This window comes from Colius striatus, chromosome 10 (assembly GCF_028858725.1).
Source record: "Colius striatus isolate bColStr4 chromosome 10, bColStr4.1.hap1, whole genome shotgun sequence".
Taxonomy (NCBI): domain Eukaryota; kingdom Metazoa; phylum Chordata; class Aves; order Coliiformes; family Coliidae; genus Colius; species Colius striatus.
In genome coordinates this window covers 13,638,913-13,659,366 of record NC_084768.1, presented here as the reverse complement: position 1 = coordinate 13,659,366, position 20,454 = coordinate 13,638,913, and the positions used below count along the sequence as shown (strand labels likewise).

The window sequence follows — 20,454 nt, the reverse complement described above, 5'->3', positions numbered from 1 at the left end:
CTGTGTGGACTAAAACCCTAAGAAATACCAAACAACATGTCTGCCTTCCATAGATGATTAATTTTGCTTATCAGCTGAGCCATCACCCTCTTTGTCTTCTAGTTTTTTAGTGTAGTGTTACCTAGGCTGAGAAAGGCCAGCCAGATGTAAGCAAAATTATTGTAAACTGAGACATTTTTGTAATATGCTGTTACAGGAGAGTTAAGAAAACCAGTATCAAGACACTGTCCAGTTGGGGTGTGTAAATATTATTGCGTGCTTCTTCGCCCATTTAGCAAATACTTTCTTTTCTGTGATAAACCTATGGCCTCCATATGGAGCATTTTCATGCAGAAAGTATTCCTCACACTCATCTCTTCCTGGCTCATAATAGTGGTAGGGAACTTTACGAAAGCCTTCTGACCTAGAGAAAAAAAAAGATGCACTTAAGTATAACTTCCAAGAAAAATATTAATATATATTGCACTTGAATTATCTGAAGCCCTTTATGTGTGTCAGCACCTGAGCTCCTTTGCTAAATTGTATAAGGGTTTTCGTTACAGCATGATTTGTACGAGTTTTCCTGCAGAAAATGAATCTAAGTGTATTTCTCAACATAAACTGATCTCATCAGTCAGTAAAAAGCTGATAGGCTTTGGTTACTGGACACTTCATTTAACCTGGGAGAACTCAATCCATAAAGCTCCATCCATAATCAAAGTCTTCTCACTGGATAGTGGCAACTCTTGAAAACTGGTTCTTGAACTGACTGAATAAGGCATTTATAAGAATAATTAATATATAAGTAGGTAATGCAGTCAGAATTGCACCTTTAAGGAAACCCATCCTTCTCTGCCTTCAACAAACTGAAGTACTATCATGCTGTTTACTGATTTTACATCAGGGCTATGCAACGCCAGTTTGGCTGAACTCTGTGAGGACAACTTTAGTCCTATCACCCCTCATCTGAGGGCACCTACTGTGATTTCATAAACAAAGAACAACATATGTTCATTCCATCTGGATGACTCAGTCAATCAGTGAGATCTGCAAGTTCTAAAAAGTCAGCTTTTAATGTTAAGATACCCTAATTAAACAGATGTGACTCAAATTCTTCTTTTTTTTAGAGTCTGCCAGGAATGAGTCCCACACTGAAATAACACGGAATGGGGAGTGAGGATCTGTATAAAGACTTTAAGAGCTGATGACCCACTGGACTGGTTACATGCAAGACCTGAACCAGTCTAGATATAGAGGAATAGATTTGTACTAGTATCAAACTTTGTTCATGTAATTTCCTGCTTTTCTGAATGAGGAATAGTTTAATTCCATATTTTTCTGCCATATACTGTCAATTGAAGCATTTAACTTGGACTTTTAATACTTGTGTTTAGAGTTATACTCTGACAATAGGATTAATCCGTTGTCACTGTAAGGTCACTAACAGTAGTTGGTTGGAATTTATGTCAGTTTACTGTTATAAAACTCACAGGACTTGTTTTATTATCTAATTAGAAACACCCTACTACTCAAAAGAAGCTATATATAACCTAGAAAGTTCAAGTAGGCTGCTCAATGGTGGTGAAATGTAATTTCAGGTAACTATCCTGGGCTAATTAGTTTCTTTCACTTCCAGGTGCATGTGGTATTCACAGAACTAATATATTAGTATTTCCTCTATAGATTTATTTTATCAGTAGAAGTACATTTTGTCAAAAGACTATGAACATACTTTGTTTCCAGCTAATTCAGAAACTGCAAAAGATCTTTGATTAAAAATAGTTCTTTATGATATCTGATGTTGGAGTTTGAAAATGTTTTTATTTTACCAAGCAAATTACCAGCAAATTCCATATCAGGACTAAATATGCTGACAATAGTGTCATGTTAATACAAAACACTGCAAAATGACTGCCTGATTTTTTTTTTATTTATGATATTAAAATAAGGTGTGACATTTTGACAACACATCAGAATAGTAGATGCATAAAAATAATTTCCTGTGATCTTACTTGCAGTAGGTGTCATTTATCATCCCATAGACGTGAACTCCATAGCAGGCATCCATAGCCAAAATTAAGGTAAACCAACCCGTACTGAGATATGAACCTGACTGGACTCTGTGAAAACACAAACACAAAACAAATCGCAGTGAGAAATTATCAACACTTTATGAAAGAAATATAATCTATTACCTGGGACAAAAGGCATTAAACAACTTGACAATCTGTCAAAACCATGCAATTATTTTGAATTATTTATAGCTCTCATTCTTCCCAGCTTGGGGACTCAAGCTTCTGTCCACGGAAAAAAACACCGTGTTAAACATCTGAAGTCAAACAATCCATCTTCCATAAGATAGAAAATAATTTGTTTTTACATCCAGAAGATAGCAATTAGTAGAGTGTACAAAATTAAAGTTCCCAAAAAAGCAGACTCCTGGCAGAGTTTGTGTAAGCGTGCATCACCCCCTTCCACAAGCAAAAATCTTAATCTGCAGTGGGCTATCCTCAGCTTGAAATTTCACAAAGCAATTAAACTTTTAAGGACATTTTGGTAGAAAATAATCTACTGAAAGGCTTTGAAAATCAAAATTCTGTGCAGATCTCTTTACCTAAGTTTCTGTTATCATTCTTTAAAATAACAGAGCAGAGAGAAAAACATAAGAGGACAGAGCCCAGATTGATAACCTTTGCTCAAATAGCTGATTGCATTAAGTCAGTCCAAACATATTACCTGCATGAGTGAGAACAAATGACATGTGTAAGGCTTTGGTTCACACATTGGCTACGTGAGCAAATGTGTGCATTAATTACAGACCAAATCCTGCTCACTTGTGGGGGATTGGGAGCCAACAGAGCTAACCATTATAACCTGGGCAAGCAAGACTCACCACTTTAAAACCTCATAAGTAATAAGAACACATTGAACCCTCCCTGCTTAAAACTTGGTTGAAGTTCAGCTTTGTGCATGTATTGCTTTCAGTTTGGCTGAAATGAATGAAAATAATTGCCTTAAAATTACGAATAGCTTGTCTGATTTCCAAAGAAAGATATCACAAAAGTCATAAAACCATCTTAATAGAGCCCCAACTTTGGCTCAGTTTGAGAGAGGTGGGTGTGGGTGAGAGGAAGGGATAATTTAGCTTTATGCCACATCTTTTAGCTCTTAGCTTTTGGGTACAGCAGGGAGCAGTCATCATAAGGTAAAATACCCTAAGGTTTGCACACAATCAAGTTTTTCTACAAAAGAGCTCCCAAGTAGGCCTATGTGTGAACCAGTTACCCTCATCAACAAGATCTTCTGAAAAATTTTCACTCTGAGGTAGAAGGAAAGCTTTCATGTGGAAAAAAAAAAATAAAACCAACCTATACAGCAACTTACACAACCTGTAAACGTCAACCCATACAGAAACTTATCCAGCCTATAAATCCCAGCTTTCCTGAGACACAAGAACTAACATCAGGTGTTTCTTCCTGGTTCAGAGCAAGAATATACTATGGTATCCTGCCTCCCAAATAAATTTGCCAATCAGTGGCTTTTAGCTCAGACTCTGAGCTTCCTGGATCTTTCTTGTTGTAATTTGACTAAATACTAAAGTGACAGGTGAAAAATTAGTTCTACAACGTTTATAATGACACTTAACTAACACATACAGGACTGAGATTCACATTCTTTCTCTGTTGAATACCTTTTATTATGAATAGGAGCAAAGCCCCAAGAGCTTTACATTCCTAAAGAAGGTCCAGTACACTCCAGTTTAAACAAATCTTATTTTTAATTAGTGAAAAGCGATTACCTCAACTCCTAGAGAGTTTTATTGTACTTCAAGAACACTGAAGATAGTTTAGGCTACATCTTCTCTTCCTTGCCTATGTTTATTATCCTTCATGGGTTAGCTGATGTGAACTTCTATCCCTGCCTTTCCTGAAATGTCTTTCTCCTTGGGAAAGTTCCTAAGTATCTGTTTAGTTGCTTTTGTAAAGGACCATTCTGGAAACAAGAAATAAAAGGTTAACTTAGTACTGAAGAATGACACGGAGGAACAAAAGGCAGGGTGTCAAATACCCATGTTTCATTAGGTATCCACCAACTACTGTTGTACTTCTTTATTTGACATGTTTATGGCCATGAAACTGTACATCTGTTTATCTGTCCCATTACGATCTTCATTTCTTCAAACAGAATGTTCTGCCACTGCCTAGCAAAGAGAATTCCCAATCCACTTCATGTTATTTGAGAGAAACATTCTGCCATGATGAAAAGCTGCATTACTTCTAACTTTCTTTTTGCTCTTTCAGCATAAGAACACTAGCCTTGAGCTTTTAAAGTTATTTAGAAACATAATAACCATTTAAAAGAACACCATGAGGATTAGGACCCTTCCAATAATGGAGGTTTATTGGAGAGTACTATATTGACAGTAGCATCTGAAATTTGCTATACTCAGGAGGAAAAAAAAGAATTTTTAAAAAGAATTAATCAATATTTCATGTCTTGTTTTAACACCATTGGACCTTAGTCCTCTCATCTATATACTACACTGGCAGGATAAATAAAAACAGCGGAGTGAGTTCCCAGATACCTTCCCTGGGAGATGAAGTACATGACAGAATACAGATTACATACTTTAAAACAAAGCACTTACTTTCCTCACATTTTTTCCTCTGAAGATACATAGGGATACAATGGAATATACTTAAGCAGTGGGGATTCTGGATGATTTGGTAACACTTTAGATTTCAATCTGATACTGTAAACATACTTTCAACATTCTAATGAAAGCAATATTAGAAATGTGAAAACAATTTTAGCTGTCCCTAAAAAGTCATAAATCTCTGAATACCTTTTAAAATATCATCCCATAAAACTGTAGTGCAGAGCAATGTGTCAGCCCTTGCTATTATGCTAACACTGTGCACTCAATTTCTTTCTCTACAGGAGAGTTCTACACATTTTTGGCCAAGGCTTTTTGTGACTCATTAGAAAGAGTTCCTCTTGTTACTGTAATTGCATTCAAATTTTACACACTGAAAAGAATCCTCCGTTTACGTGTAGCAGAAGGCTATGTTACCACAAAAATCTGAGGGAAGGATATTAATCCCTAAATAGGGAAATCAGGAGTTTCTGAAACATTATCTGTAGAACTAGTATAGGCGAATCTATTGTGATATATTTGTGTGCTGCAAATCCAAAATTGTTCCCTATGGCTCACAGTGACTTTTTCTTATATTCTAAAATTAATGGGGCACCAGATCTAGGCAGGAAATTGTCTCAACAGCTCAGGAGAAAATAATGCACTATTTTTCAAAAACTGCTTTTAAAAAGATGGTTTTCTTTCAAGATGTGATTTACAGCTGGATGCAGCAATAAAAAGGCAAAGCTCACAAAAAAGTTACTTTGCCTGTTGATCTTGAAAATGAAAGCTTCTTTTGCATATTTCCTACATTATTAGGATTCTTAAAGAAATTTTAGTTATTGGGATGTAATTCATTCCGCTAAATACCATCCAGCATTTCAGAAAAGTACATAGGCGTATGTTTAAAATTAAACACATGAAAAGACCAATGGAATCAACTTAATTAGCATGCTTGAAACAAACTATATGCTTGCCTATCTTGCTCTTAGTGAAGTTTTAAGTACTTAAAATGCCATTATTTAATCTCAGAATATAAAAGTAAATTCCATATTAATAGTTATTTACAACTTTCAAGTCTCAAAACAGAATTTGCACTTTTAGTTATGCTTTCTATAAACTCCGGAATGAAGAGTTGACTACATTTCTCTCAACACCTTAAAAAGGAGACTGTCCTTTTCTATTCAGAAGGAAGAGGTAAACACATTTAGGATGGCTAGAATTGTAACGTGTGATACATAAAGCTTTAATTAAAATTGAATTAAAAATAAAAGCAATTAGACAGGGTTCTTCGGCCTCAGCTTTCCAATAGTCTACAAAAAGCTTAAGAAATTGATATAAAGAAGATGGACTAGAGATTGCTCCATAAAAACGTTGGTGACTGAAATTCATCTCCTTTGACATCTCTAACCACGCTTTGATGTAGGCTAAATGAAGGAAAAAAATAGTTCCTTCTCTCATCTGGGGAAAATAGAGGAACATAAAATATTTCCTTAATGATCAAGGGCAGGTGAGTTCAAATCAGGTAGACATTTTGTTGTCACTTTCTTCTTTTACCACAGAATTCATGAAAACTCTTCTTTGTTCAATTGTTACAGGATTTTTTATGTGCACAATCAATTCTAGCTCTATGGTTCAATGGACTGTAATTTCCAGTGGGGATTTCAGTTGTAAAAAAAACCATCCTGAAAAAAAAAAAAGTTAGTTAAGAGATGATCTTTAGACTGGTAATTTCATGTCAATCTGACTGCAGAAAATAATTTAGAAGCCTATTTTTTAATTCTTTACTGGGAGAAATTAGAGAGCACAGAAGGTCAATTAGGAGTGTTAATTAAGATGAAAAATGAAGAAATTTAGGACTTCAAGCAGCTGCTGAGTAAGAGAGAGCTTGCCAAAAGCATTAACTAGACACTTACTTTTTTGCTTCATTTCAAAATATTACAGTAAAATAAAATTCAAAAATGACAGATTGGAATGACAAGATTCTTCAGGCCAATTAATTGACCAAAAAAAAAAAAAATTCATAAAAGCTGTTTAGAGACTCTAATCCTCAGATGACCAAACTACTGAATCAGCAGCAGCCTTATTTGTAGCAGCTTGTCAGGCCCTTTGATTAATAAATAAGTATAAATAAAGGTGTTGATCGAAACAAAATAACAGACCTTCAATTCACAGAGTAAAGGCTTCAAAATGTGAGATAGCATTTCAGCATGCTGAAAGATTTGTAAAAACAATGACTAAAATTAAATAGAAACATTTTCAAGGACCGTGTCCAGGTAGACATGTCTCTGGTACTTCTTGTATCTGGGGTGCATCTAGATCCTGTTAATCTTCTAGGAGGAGGTCAGTACACTCTGGTTTTGCCTGGCTCTCTGCCATTCATTCTGTGCCTGGCCCTTGGGAATGAGGGCAGAAGATACACATCTCCTCTGCACTCACTTGTTAAAGACAACCAGATCTTTTTCTTCCTGGTTTACTATAGGTTTTTGCATTGGTGGATAATGGTATGTTTCTTTACAACTAAAACTGTGGAAAAAATATCTACCAGCACAAAATGGTGATCTATTAGGTAATTCTACACTAACCAAATTAATGCTACCATTGCACTTACTTGGCTGAAACTTCCCTTTTTTATTTTATTCTCTTTTATTCTGAGGAAGGATCTATGACTATCGCTGCTGAAAAATTATTCTTTGCCAAATTAAATGCTCACATTCCTCAAGTCACAGGTTTGATCTATGCCTTCCTCTTCATATCAAAAGTAGATTTGTAAATGACAGATTAGAATGACCTGACAGAATAGTGCCCCACCTCTGACAGAATAGCAAGGCTCATTTTCCAACCTCCTCTCCTTTGAGGAGCACACATACTTCTCATGCCAGAAAGCATGTTTTCTTGAGAGGAAAATAGTACATTGGGTACAGGAGAAAGGTAAGACTCTAAATACTGAAGAGTATTGGCACTAGCCTAGATTGAATTATGTTTTCTCTAAGACTCGGTGCTTCTTTGCTAATAATTTAGTTATAAACTTTCTCCAGAAAAAATTGCTCAATGAGAGCGACAGAAGATACAAGCACAGAGAATTGATTTCACCTGCTAAAAATGGTTGCCATTTCTGCATTATGAAGATACCTGTTAGGCAGTTGCTTATGACAATTATTCATTCTTTCATATGTGTGTGTGTGCATACTTGTGCTTGTTTTGCATTCCACAATGATGCAGGACATCTAATAATAAACACCCATGCCCCTCTAGCAGTGACCAGACTGTCTCACACATTCAAAAGCCCACATGGTGCTTCAGGCCATTCTGGAAAGTGAAACATTTGTATATAGACAGATGTTTTCTTATCCATCATGTATGGTTTTACGCAAAGCTTAAACAAGTGGAATGTACTATGAATAGGACAAACCACATTGCAGATTCAGACAGTGACTGTGCCCAACAAGATATACCTGGGAATGGAGAAGTGATGCACTCCTTCCAGCCCAGAATCTTGTTATATCATCCTTACTGTGAATTCTGAAAACAAACTGCAGACAGGTGGCATACCGTCTAATTAACCTCCAGAAATATTGTTTTTCTGTCTATATTAATAGTACACAAATGGAACACAGAGAACAAGAGTCCATTGTCATTGAATTTGCTACAAACCCACAGCAAGGCTACCTCTAGGTCACAAACTAGCCTATGAGTATCTCCCTTCACAATCTGATTTTTTAAAAAGTCTAACAATTAATATATTAAAATGGCCTACAAAATTAGTCAGGAAGGAGACGGCTGGATGATCAGAATAGGGAACAGAGAAATAAGAGCTTTGTATTTAACTGTGTCTAACAAAAAAAACCCCAAAACAAACCAAAACCCCCTACAAACTTCTTTGTATTATTATTTACAATTTTTTGTGAGGTAAGCAAAAACAATATTAGAAATAAGGAATTATCTGTTACTGCAATTACTGAAATCCATGTGGCACCTGCTCAAGTATATAGTTTATGCATATAGTTCCAAACTGTGTTGTGTACATATATTTTTATTTCTTTCACTTCTTTCTCTACTCTATTCAATATAGGCATGGAAACCTGAAACAAAGGAAAGAAAAAGAACTTAAAAAATTGACTTCTGCTGCCTGGACTTCTGTAGTTTCTGTATTTCTGATTCTTTGACATGACTGATGCATCTCAGCTCAGTCATGAACTCAGGCAACAAGAGAAGGAAGTTATTTCATAGAGGCAGAGAAGGCTTCTTCAGCTGCTTGTGCTGCTGAGCTCAGAGAAGGGAAGAGCTCCTGTTTATCAATAGTAATAGAGGTCCAGCTTGCTGCAAAGCACACTGAAAAGAAGACCAAAGAGTCCTCTTTGTAAATCCTGCCTTACAGCATATATATACATATACAAGTATTATTTTGAGGTGGTGGTCTTGCATGAAAACCTGTATTAAACTTTTCAAGTTGAATGGCATCTCCTGTAGAGAACAAGATTTGCTAGCTAAATTTTTTACACCTATTGGGCTTCTGCAGTTTGCATTGACCCTTCAGACACAAATTATGCTCTTGATGCAAACTATTTACAGAACAGTAAATCCCAATCTTTTTTCCTTTTCCACTCCCTTCCCTAATCTCAAGTACAAACTGTGGTCTGAGGCACAGCCCATGCTATTGCATGTGATCAAGCTATTAGTAAAAAATACCTTTTGTAAGTGCCCTGGTTGCAGTTGCCACCTGGGATCTGAAGTCGAACAATTTCGGCATGAGTATCAACAAGCTTGATCCACCAGATCACACATATCTCCAGTTTCACTTGGATTTCACTGATGAGCAAAGAGATGTTTAAATCAGAAGAGGATCCACAGAACTCTCAACTATTTCAACCATGCAATGATGTTTGGAACAAAGGGAAACCAAATTCACATACGCAGATTTGAGGGCTAAGCTCTTGGCATCTTTACACAGCTATTCTCACCTGAGCAAAATTCACTCCGTCCTTAGGAAGACTGAGTTTATTAGGAAACAAAACTCTTCTGGTCTATGCCAACATAGCATTTGCTCCACAGTAGAACTACTTATGCTTGCAGCAGTTGAAGTAAATGGGAGGGAATGCCAAATCTCTCCTTGGAGAGTACTCAAGCCTGCAAGTTAGTTGAGGCATCACAGTGTACTCCTATCGCACTGTTCTCAACTTTCCATTGGCCTATGCTTACTGCAATTTCTGATGTCTGTGACAAAGGGAATGAGAGCTGAAACCTTGACACAGGTTCCACAACTTGTGCCATGGTTTTCAGTAGAGCAGCTTTATGTGCTTTCCTGTTCACCAGCAGCTGTATCCAGTTTGTTGTGCACTGGTTCAACATTTTCCCACAGCATGAAAGGAAGCATAGAAGGCTTTAGATTTTCATCTTTTATAACAAAATATTAATCAAAACTCAAAAGCCTGCCAAATGGAAAAAAGACAACAGTGACTTTTTCCTGAATCTACATTTAAATCAATAGTTGCTGTCTTGGGTTTGCACATTTTTCTCCAGGGAGTATGTAAACTAAACAGAGTTGCAGTTAATCCAGGATCCCCAAAGAGATTTAATTAAGCAGGCTTTCTCACCCTTTCCATTTGATATTAAAGGGCACTTACTTCTCCCAGCTGCATATTTTAGTGAAATCTATTGTAGGTGAACACAAAAGAAATTTCTTGATTAGGTCTTACCTTGTCAAGACAAGATACTGAAGGGAGTTCATCTAACCTTGCCTGAAAGCAGATTAAATTTTTCATATAAACATTTTCTATTAGTTGTGAGCTTGTTGGGTTTTTTTAATGTTTAAAGCAAAACAGATGAGACAGCTTTCTAAAGGTGCACATTGTATGTCTGTGACATTGGCGTGTGAGCAGAGGCTTTTACAAAGCCATTTTGGTTTACTGCTATGGTGAAAAAGAAAGAACAGCTAGTACAAGATTTTTCCCTAACTCCCTTCATTTGAGTGGGGAGAACACTGGACCAGATACTCAACTGATAGAAACCACACTGATGTACATCAGCTGATATCCTTTTAAATTCTCTACAATCTGCAGTCATTGAGTTAGTTCAAACACTACATCTTTGTATGTAAACTACATGGCAGGGAAGGCAATATTACATTTTTCTGCCTATATTTCACATGTACCTGAAAGCATTGCATTTTACCACCATGGATGCTCATTGATTAAAAAAAAAAAAAAAAAGCTTATGGAGGGCCAGTCATAATATTAATGGGAAGTTTCATTTCTGAAAAGAAAATATTCACTGAAGAAAGACAACTCGAACCCCACAGATAAGACTTTCATTGGTGCACAATCCTCTATCAACAGCGTGTCTCTCCTCTATGGTATTCATAAGAGCCTTTCCAGGCATTCTAAAATTAATTCCTAATTTGGGCTAAATTACTGACTGATTATTTATGTTACAGTAGTACAAGTCCTCACTGTGCAAGGCACTACACACCTACATGTGATAGCCCTTGACCCCAAGAGCTGAGCTGTCAAATAGTCAAGAGAAACAGATAATCTGAAGAACAGACATATTCTTATCCCCAGTTCTCACAGTGAACTCGTGCATACTGAAATCCATCCTTTACATTTAAGGCATGCATATAACTAGTAATTTAACACGCATGTGAAAGTCTGTCCACAAAGTACAACAGGTAGAATGGAATAAAATAATTGCAAGACCTTCTAGTACAGTTCCATAGAAGCTTCCTACAACACTGCATTGTGTTATAAAGCCAAATTCTCTGAAATTGAACTTGGAGCCATAGTGCTCTTCTTTACACTGCCTATTTGCACAAAGCAAAAGTTCATTTTAGAATTTGGAACATCAATATTTTTAGCAAAAAAATGAAATCTTAAATCCAGACAAATTATTCTGATATGGAAAAAGAGGAGGTAAAAATAGAACTTGTGTGGGTCTGAATTTTAATTCAAATGCAAGAGGCCATAATGTAACCCATCAGTCAAGCTTTGAAGATGAACTGCTAATTAACACAGATGTTGCCTTCACTTTTACTACTGTAACTTTCTCCCGATTAATTTTTCCTTAAGGTAAAAAGGAACTAAATATTTCTCTTTCCTTTTCTTTTTTTTTGACATACAATTTAATGAAACACACAGACATATAGGTATCATATTACTGTTCAGTATCAATATTAGGGTTTGGCTTACTCTCTGTATTTCATCCAAATATCTCCAGTCTTTCACTGCCTTCCTTATTTAACTCACCTCTGTCTATCCAGAAAGAGGGAAATAATTTTAGCCTCTGATCTACTGAAATTTCCCCTACTTTCTTCACTGCTTTGTTTACATAGTGGTTCTCTGACGGGCACCTCTCATTGATGTACATTGTGGACAGAAAAGGCTGAGGTCTACTTAAAGCTCTACTTGAAATACAGGGTCCCAAATCCTCAAAACATGCCATATTAGTTTTGTCTTTCCCCTTCTGTTCACCAAGAGTCACTGCATTTATGCAGCAAGGTCTTCTGAAGACCAGATGCCTGCAGTCACTGACACAAATATTTACCCTGAAAGCAGCACCTTGATTGCAGACAGACATATCCAGTAGACTAGATAAAGAATGGTGCATTTTTTTCTCTCAGAGGGCAGCCTTTAGGGAAAAAAAATTCAGAAAAGGAGAAGACTGACACAGACGAGCTCATAGGAAGAGAAACTGTGGATCAGAGTAGATCCCCTTCTAGCCCACTGCATAGCTCCTTCAACACTGGAAGATTTCACGGTATTTTCTTCCCATATTCATTTAAGAGACTGCAGGAGAGTAATCGTACAGATGGAAGCTGGGAGAAAAATCTCCATGCTTATTAGAATGGCAGTGAAATGCTCTAGAAGAGAAATTTTATGGCCTCCCTGCTATCAACTGAAGTAGCAAATTAGTTAATTTTCTGAGTCCTTCACAATCCAGCTTTTTGAGGACAGTAAACCTAAGAATTATTGGACTAATCATCTAGTCATCTCACTGCCAGTGTAAACCCATGCCCAGTTATCGAGTATGGTTAAGAATTCAGAGATCTAGTATCTCCACTGAATCAAATTATTAGAACATAATCATAATACTTTGATTTCTCCTCTACATAATATATGGCTCTTAATGACATAATCTTTTCAATGATTCCCAGTATCTGCTAGATAAAACTTGGATAAGTTGCCAATGAAGCTCTGGAGGCAAGCAACTGTTAGAAGGCCACAGACCTGACAGCATACATGAGAGAAGGATGTTGCTGCTTCACGGACATCAAAGTTCAGAACATCACAGTTAATATACCAAGTATTAAAACCAGGGAATCCGTTACAACTAAAAATTACAGCCTATTTGTTACAATGTAGGTGACTCAAGACTACATTTTTTTGGCATCAAATTGTAAAGATTAAAACTGCCAAAAATCTGTTATATAGTTACATTACAGAGAACCTCAGGTAATATCAGTAGCTACATTGCTGGAAGGAATACTAGATTAAAAATTAAGAGTTCAATCACACAGAATACCAGAGATAGTGTCACAATTAGCTTTACAAAACAACATCATTTCTTGTGAGGCTTTTTCTTTTCCTCTTCATGCTATTTGCCTGATAAGCTCTTGCCAACAAAGACATTATACTAATCACAATTAGTTATACAAAGTCTGGGACAACTGAAATGATTTATTGATTCTTCCTCACAAAATAAACCTTATTTCGAATTCCAAATATACAGTAAGGAAAACAAAGCAGAAGCCCCAGATGGCATGTTTACTCCAGACATGTATGAATGTGAATATACTTATAGAGAAACTCAGTCGATTTAAAACTTTAATCATACAGTAGTTGTTTGGAAAAATCAGTGCAGAGTAGGTTTTATGCAATTAAATTCGTTTTCCCCTGAGCAGAGATGTTTAAGGTACAAAGGCAAGAGCTGAGCTGTTTTCAAAAATAACTTAGAGCTATGAGGATCTTCTGACAATAAGGGTTTGTTTTTTTTTTTTAGAAGTGTGTAGGGCAACAAATAAAAGTATGCATGTTTGTCATGCAATATTAATACAGCACTATGTTTGCATTTGATATAATCTATTATCTACATGCAATCTGAAGAAATGAAAGAACATGAAGCTATATTAAATATCACTCTGTGGTTAACTGCCTCTTCGTATCTAGGCATGGAAATAACAAAGGAATGTTTTTGCTTCAGTTCCTTGGGCACTCATTCTAAGGATTTCTCTAAGACCTTCCTTTCTCCCCCATCCTGCAAAATCATGAATGCTTCTCAGATCATACTGAGAATTTGCCCCTCCCATGAATATCCCCAGCCTTCAAATGTATTTCCATGAAGGAGTGCATGGACTGAGTGTCTGCACAGAATATAGCACTTCATCCTTCCTGGGAACCCTCTGCAAAGTCTGTATCTTAAATTCCTTTGAAGTTCCAATAAGAATACCTAGACATACTGAAAAATGAATAGCTGACCCAGTTTGATGTTCTCCCCAGACTTTTTATATGCCCCATCTCCAGAGCTCTAACTCATTCAAGCATTTAGATGTGAACTTTCTGTAATACAATGAATATATACAAGTAAATAGGCTTAGATGCAACAGCCACACTTGGAAAACACCAGGTTTACTCCCTGATCTCTACAATACTTCTTGCCACTATGCTAGTTGTTTTGTCCTCAGGCTTGACAAGAGAAGGCATAGCACTTAGGCAAACTACATTCCTTCTCTTTTTTCTGGTCTGCGAGTCAGCATTATCTGATTAGGTCTACTTCCTAAGGCTTGTTCGTTCTCGCTTATCAGACACACTGGAAAATATTTCCAATAATAAGCCACCAGAAATCTGCCTTCATATCTGGTGTCAGGCTACATAAAACAGAAATCTTTTCCTTTTAGTTTTAAAGTATTGCTTCATTCAACAAGCCAACTGCTGGCTGACACACTATCTAACCTAAAGGCTATGGATCAGCAGGTAAATGCAGAAATTCTATTAGTTTTCAGACCTGAGGTTTACACCTTTCATCTCAAATGAAATCAAAATCCTATGTATGAATAGGTAAAGCACAGAGTGCTTTACCTATTACACAAGTGTGAGAAAGAAAGCTGTTTCTGCATCTTGTAGATACTGAATTTCTTGTGCTCAATGACTCTGGCAAGGATGGTAAATAGCAGACATAAAAGAGATCCTTTTTAAAGAAAAATTAAAACCATGACAAACATTGTATTAGGCAACGTGAAATCCTGCAAAGGTAAAACGACAGGTATATTCAGATATGCTTGGCATTAATAAAACCTCTCCAAGCTTGTATAAATCGGACTTTCTTACCTAAATCAAAATTTTAAAGTCATAGGCAAACTTGTCTATGCTTTAGAGCTTTTGGAAATGAGCATCCTTATTTGGTACCAGAAGAAGGAAATAGCACAAACGTGCATACTGCAAAGTATCCAGAATGCTTAGGAAAATATCCCTTTCTTCCAAACTGAAAGAAAACATAATCAAAAAGATATTTAATTCCTTTGTTCCTTCTGGAAGTGTACATACTTTTGATAAGTAATCAGGTTGCCTACCCAGCTTTATATATAAATACAAGAGATTTTGAACGATTGACACTTTAACATTTGCTCTAAAGAGATACATTCACTGGAAGTTCTCAGAGCACGTGTGTCAGCATTTTGACATAGTATAGAGACTGAATCCACAAATTAATAGCAGTGAGTCCATTAATTCACTCTGGTGTGGTCAGGCAGGACTTCACTGAAGTCACTGAAACCACTTCTGTCAGAGCTGAATTTCTCTCTGAGACTGGTATATTGTCTGGTATACAGGTAGAAATACCTTTTTCAGATATGTGCCCTTAACATGGGGCCCACTGTAAGTCTCTGAAAATGACACATCTAGATTCTAGTTTTGTGGATCACAAATTTCTCTATTATAAATACAGTTCCTGTATAATTGCACCACAGTTTTCATTCATAATGGATTATGGTTCTTTTAGAGAAAGAAAATAAATTGTGATTACCTAATCACAACCACGATCACATTAACGGTGGGGTTTTGCTGCATGTCTTGTTATGGGCATTCCACTGAGGAAGTTGTTCCATGGTTTTTGTATTTATTCAGGAAAAAATACAGATGAAAAGCATGACTTTTTCTTTGAAAATTTAGCTGTAATATTTGTCTTTGGAGTATGGCATTAAACAGTAAAGGAGATTCTCACCTTGGGCTTCCTCTTTCTCACATAAGCCTACTCATATCTTTCATTTATATTTTGTGTTTATTTGTACATCATCTGTATTTTCCTCTGGCAATAGTTTTGATATCCTCTTGTTTCCTTTTGTGATGATGCTATCTTACAGCTTGATGATTACAAGTGAGTTGGTATCCTTTATCACAACTCTTAGCTATTACAATATTCAGTCCTCATCTATGGATTTCCCATGCATTTTCTCCAAAAGAGGTAGAACTATAGCTGCTTCACAAACCTGAGAAAACACAGAAGTCTTATCTGTTTAGTCAGATCAAGAAATGTTACATCAAATAGCTTCGAGTTAAAGCAAATGGAAACCTCAAGATGCAAAGTCCAGGTCCAGCTCTCAGTTAAGACCGATAAGCCTTACAATCACCGGTACAAAGGTAAAAAAGCAGCCATCTCACAGAACATTTTAATAGAAATTATAGTTTATCTTGCCCTTCTGACAAGTGTATGCCAGTACTTCTCTTGGTTCTGCTAAGAATTTTTGACAAGGAAACAGTGTTCTGTACTCTCCAGACAAAGGCTGATCTAAATGGTACCTCAAAATTAACATTCTGATGGGATATACTAAAATCAAGGCTAGGATCTGAGTTGGCACCACTGCTTATGTAGAAACCTTCCATTCCAAAAGGTTCTTGGTAGATTGAATACACACTGACAAATGCAGCTGCTTGAGGGGGAATGTGGAGGGTGTTTAACAGCATGGCAATGATAAAGGACAATTCAGGATCAGGGTGAAGAACCATGTATCAAGTAAACTTCCCCAGCAGCATGGGAGATGCTTGTTCATTGCTGGCAAGAGAGGAATACTGATATGGAGCGGTTTCCTAACGCATTCTTGAATTACCTTGGAAATTGTTCATCTAAGTATTGACCAGATCTGACTACATCTAACTTGTTTGATCTGATGAGATCAGGTTGCATGGCTGCAAGTTTGTGATAAGAAGCCAGGGTTAGAAAGAAAGTACAGATCTCAGAAAAGCAAAGCAAGAAAACCCACAACCCTAAACCATTCATATGGAAATTATTCACCATAAACAGGTAATTTCTTCTTGAACTGCTCATATTACAGTTTATATTCATTTATCATGAAAACTACATGAATATACAGATTATTACCATATCAAAAAATGCAGATGCCTTATATCTCCTCATAGGTTTACTAGCATTGCTCAGGGCTTTGCTGTTTTAGAGTAATCTCATTATCCTTTATACTGTGTAGTATTGCCCTCTGTTGTGCAGTATTCATTTTTACATACTTTATCTTGCATCTCTTCAGATGTATATAACATGCAGAAATTAAGCCGATTTATTGACACCATAGACATACATTGCACACAGGTATTCCTAATGCTTCCAAGACAAGACAAATGAGTTATCTTTTATACGCTAGGGGATCACTCTTTGTAAATGTTGAATGATTTTAGTGGTGACATTATGACTTTGTTTTCCTTCAATTTGTTCCTAAGAGAATGTAAGAAATAAAAATGTACTGGTAGGGGGAAGGAAAATAAATTAAACTATTTTATGAAGACCATTCCTTAAAATGACTCGGACAATAAATTTCAGCAATCATTCAAGAGTGAAAGCTTTTGTAAGTACGTGAGAACAACAGTTAGGTGGAGGAAGAAGAGAAAACATCTTCAGTTGAGATCATTCAAGTTTGCCATTTAGTTGTACAAGTGTAACCGGGGAACGGCACTTCAAATAAGGAACTATCACTTCTCTGGGCCTTGAGTGATGCCTTGCTCTTGTTTTACCCTTATATTTCTGTATTTTGTATTTTTATTTGGATTTTTTAAGTGCATGCAAAGGATTAGTTCTAAATGATGCTTGATTTCACACACTATGGAATTAGTTCCCTGTTTCTAACTTGCAAACTACAATGTAGACTAGACAGCCTCCATAACATTTAAACAGTGTTTATAGAGAGTGTAAGAAGCAGCTGGAGTGTTTTGTACAGTGATGTGTTTGAAAAGATGCTAGATATTATCTCCCTCAGTCCTCAAATAACACAGTATATGAACACATAAGACAAATCTCACTTCTCTCAGGAAGGGCTTTTTAAACTTACTTTCCTACAGATACCCGGAGTTTCCCTTTGAGTCTGAGTTCTTGAAAGCAGAACAAATACAAAATTATCTCTTCTTGATAACTGATTTCACTAGTGCATAAACTGCATGAAATGCAATTCTGTACTGCAGGAATGTGTGAAAATTAACTATAGGAAAAATACATTTTACTCTACAATGTAGAACTGAAATATCCATTGACAACAAGCTCCTTTCTAAGTAGTTTAATACTGCAAGGAAATGAGACCTCACAGTGCTATACAAGGTATTGTGATGGTTTAGCCAGGTGTACACTAACTCATAATATCACTCCCCCTCCTAAACTGGACAGGAGAGAGAGAGAGAGAAATATAACGAGTAGTTTGTGAGTTAAGGATGGAGAGATTGCTCAGCAACTAGCATCACAGGCAAAACAGACTCAACTTGGGGAGAAAAAGGTTGGATTTACTAAAGGAACAGTAAGAAGAGGGAGATGAGAAATAAAACTGAATCTTGAAACACCTTCTCCCACCCCTCCCTCTTGCTGGGACTCCCCTTCCCTCTCGTCCAACTGTGCAGGGGATGGGGGATGGGGGTTGGGGTCAGTTCATTACAGATGGACTTTGCTGCTGCTTCTTCTCAGGGGGAGGCCTCCCCACACTTCCCACTGCTACAGCGTGGGGTCCCTCCCCAAGGGAGACAGTCCCTCATGATCTCCTACAGTGTGGGTCCTTCCCATGGGCTACAGTTCCTCATGAACTGCTCCAGCATGGGGCCTGCCACAGGGGCAGCTCCTCACACCCTGCCCCAATGTGGGTCACATACCTGAAGAACAGCCCTTCAGGTACGAACTGCTCCTGTGTGAGTCTCTCATAGGGTCACAAGTCCTGATAGCAAACCTGCTCTGACATGAGCTCCTCTCTCCCCAGGGACTCACAGGTCCTGCCAGGAACTTGCTCCAGTGTGGGCTTCCCACAGAGTTACAGCCTCGTTCAGGCATCCATCTGTTCCAGCATGGCCTCCTCCACGGGCTACGAGTGAATCTCTGCTTCCCAGTGGCCTCCATGGACTGCAGAGGCACAGCTGCATCACCATGGTCCTCACCACAGGTCACAGGTGAGTCTTTTTTCCAGTGCCTAAGCACCCTCCTCCCCCTCCTTCTCCACTGACCTTGGTGTCTGCACAGATGTTTTCACATTCTCACTCCCTGTTGCTGCTGCTGTTTAGCAACTGCACCACAACTTCTTCTAAAACACGTTATTCACAGAGATGTTACCTCCATCACTAATTGGCCAGGCCTGTGTTAAGTGTGGGGTTCCGTCTAAAAACTGACTGTCATTTGCCCTGCCAGCTACAGGGGAAGCTTCTGGCAGCTCTTTTTTTAAAGAAGCCACCCCTGTAGCTCCCCCCACTACCAAAAACCTGTCCCAAGCAAAACCACTACGAGTATAAAAGGGCAAATATTACCAACAAGCGGAAAAGCTAAGACTTGGGTGGACAAAGCTGGGTCTTTACAGCTCTGGTAAATCTTTGTTGAGCTTATGTACTATCCTCATTCATGTTCAGCAGCCTGTCAGACACCATCTGAATCGAGCTATGTGGTAGGTGATGTTACGGCCTGTCAGACACTGCCTGAATCAAGCTGTGTGGTAGATGATGTTACTGCTCTGTTTATCACCACAAAACAACTGGAGGTTACTAATCTCTCAGTTCTGGCAGCACATGATGCAGGTCTCTAACCTGCTTCAAGCAAGATAACCAGTCTAGTCCAACACATATACTTTGGAAGCACAACATCAGACAGCTGACTTTGCACTGGGCAGTTTGGAAGTGGCTGTGTCTTAAAACAGTCCAGCCAGGAATGTGTATCTTGATCCTCTGAGAATGCACATTCACGAGTCTAGACAGAGAGCTTCTAAGCTTTTCATATTAATAGGAAATTGGGACAATAAATACAACTAAGGAGAGCAAAATCTGATACTTTGATAACAGAGAAGCAAATACCTTTAAAAAGACTCTGTGACTATAAAGACAATTACTGGAACACCATGTTTTCCATGTCCGGATTGAAGCATGCCTAGTATCCACACACAAAGATCATTGTTGTAATGATAATTGCTTTGCCACTCCAGGAGTCCACTCCAGGAGCCTGAGTAGCAGACATAGCTATGATTAAATATAATTCAATTCACCTCTTTGTATCTTTTACTTGGTGCCACATTGTTATTTACCTGAACAGTGGTTAAAAAGCCCTTCAATTCAAATATTATACAACGCAACAGAATATTGCCAACTTGAGACAAGACCACTAGGAAAGCACTCCTCCCTAAGCAAATAATGGTGAGAGCTTTTCAGTACATTACCTTAGGTGCTTAACTTTGCTAAAAAATAATCACGAGAGACAGAAAAGATATTTGACAGTGTTAGGTGGAGACTTGGGATTTTCATTCAGTGGCAGCAGGTAGAAGACGAGGTCAATGCTGCTTCTAGAAAATTATCTATCCATCTCTTTCCTCCTATTTGTTAAAAAAAAAACTAACT

At 37.4% G+C, this 20,454-nt stretch overlaps 1 protein-coding gene across 1 annotated transcript in view; it reads right to left on the bottom strand.

Annotated features, from left to right (window-relative positions):
* Nucleotides 1-216: 216 nt before the first annotated feature.
* ST6GALNAC3 (ST6 N-acetylgalactosaminide alpha-2,6-sialyltransferase 3) overlaps nt 217-20,454 on the bottom strand; it is a 217,104-nt gene continuing 196,866 nt past the window's right edge. The window contains exons 4-5 of the mRNA XM_062003958.1: nt 1,992-2,099; nt 217-403 (exon numbers count right to left, since the gene is read on the bottom strand). Of these exons, the coding sequence (XP_061859942.1) occupies nt 217-403; nt 1,992-2,099 (295 nt within the window). The remainder of the gene's footprint in view (nt 404-1,991; nt 2,100-20,454) is intronic.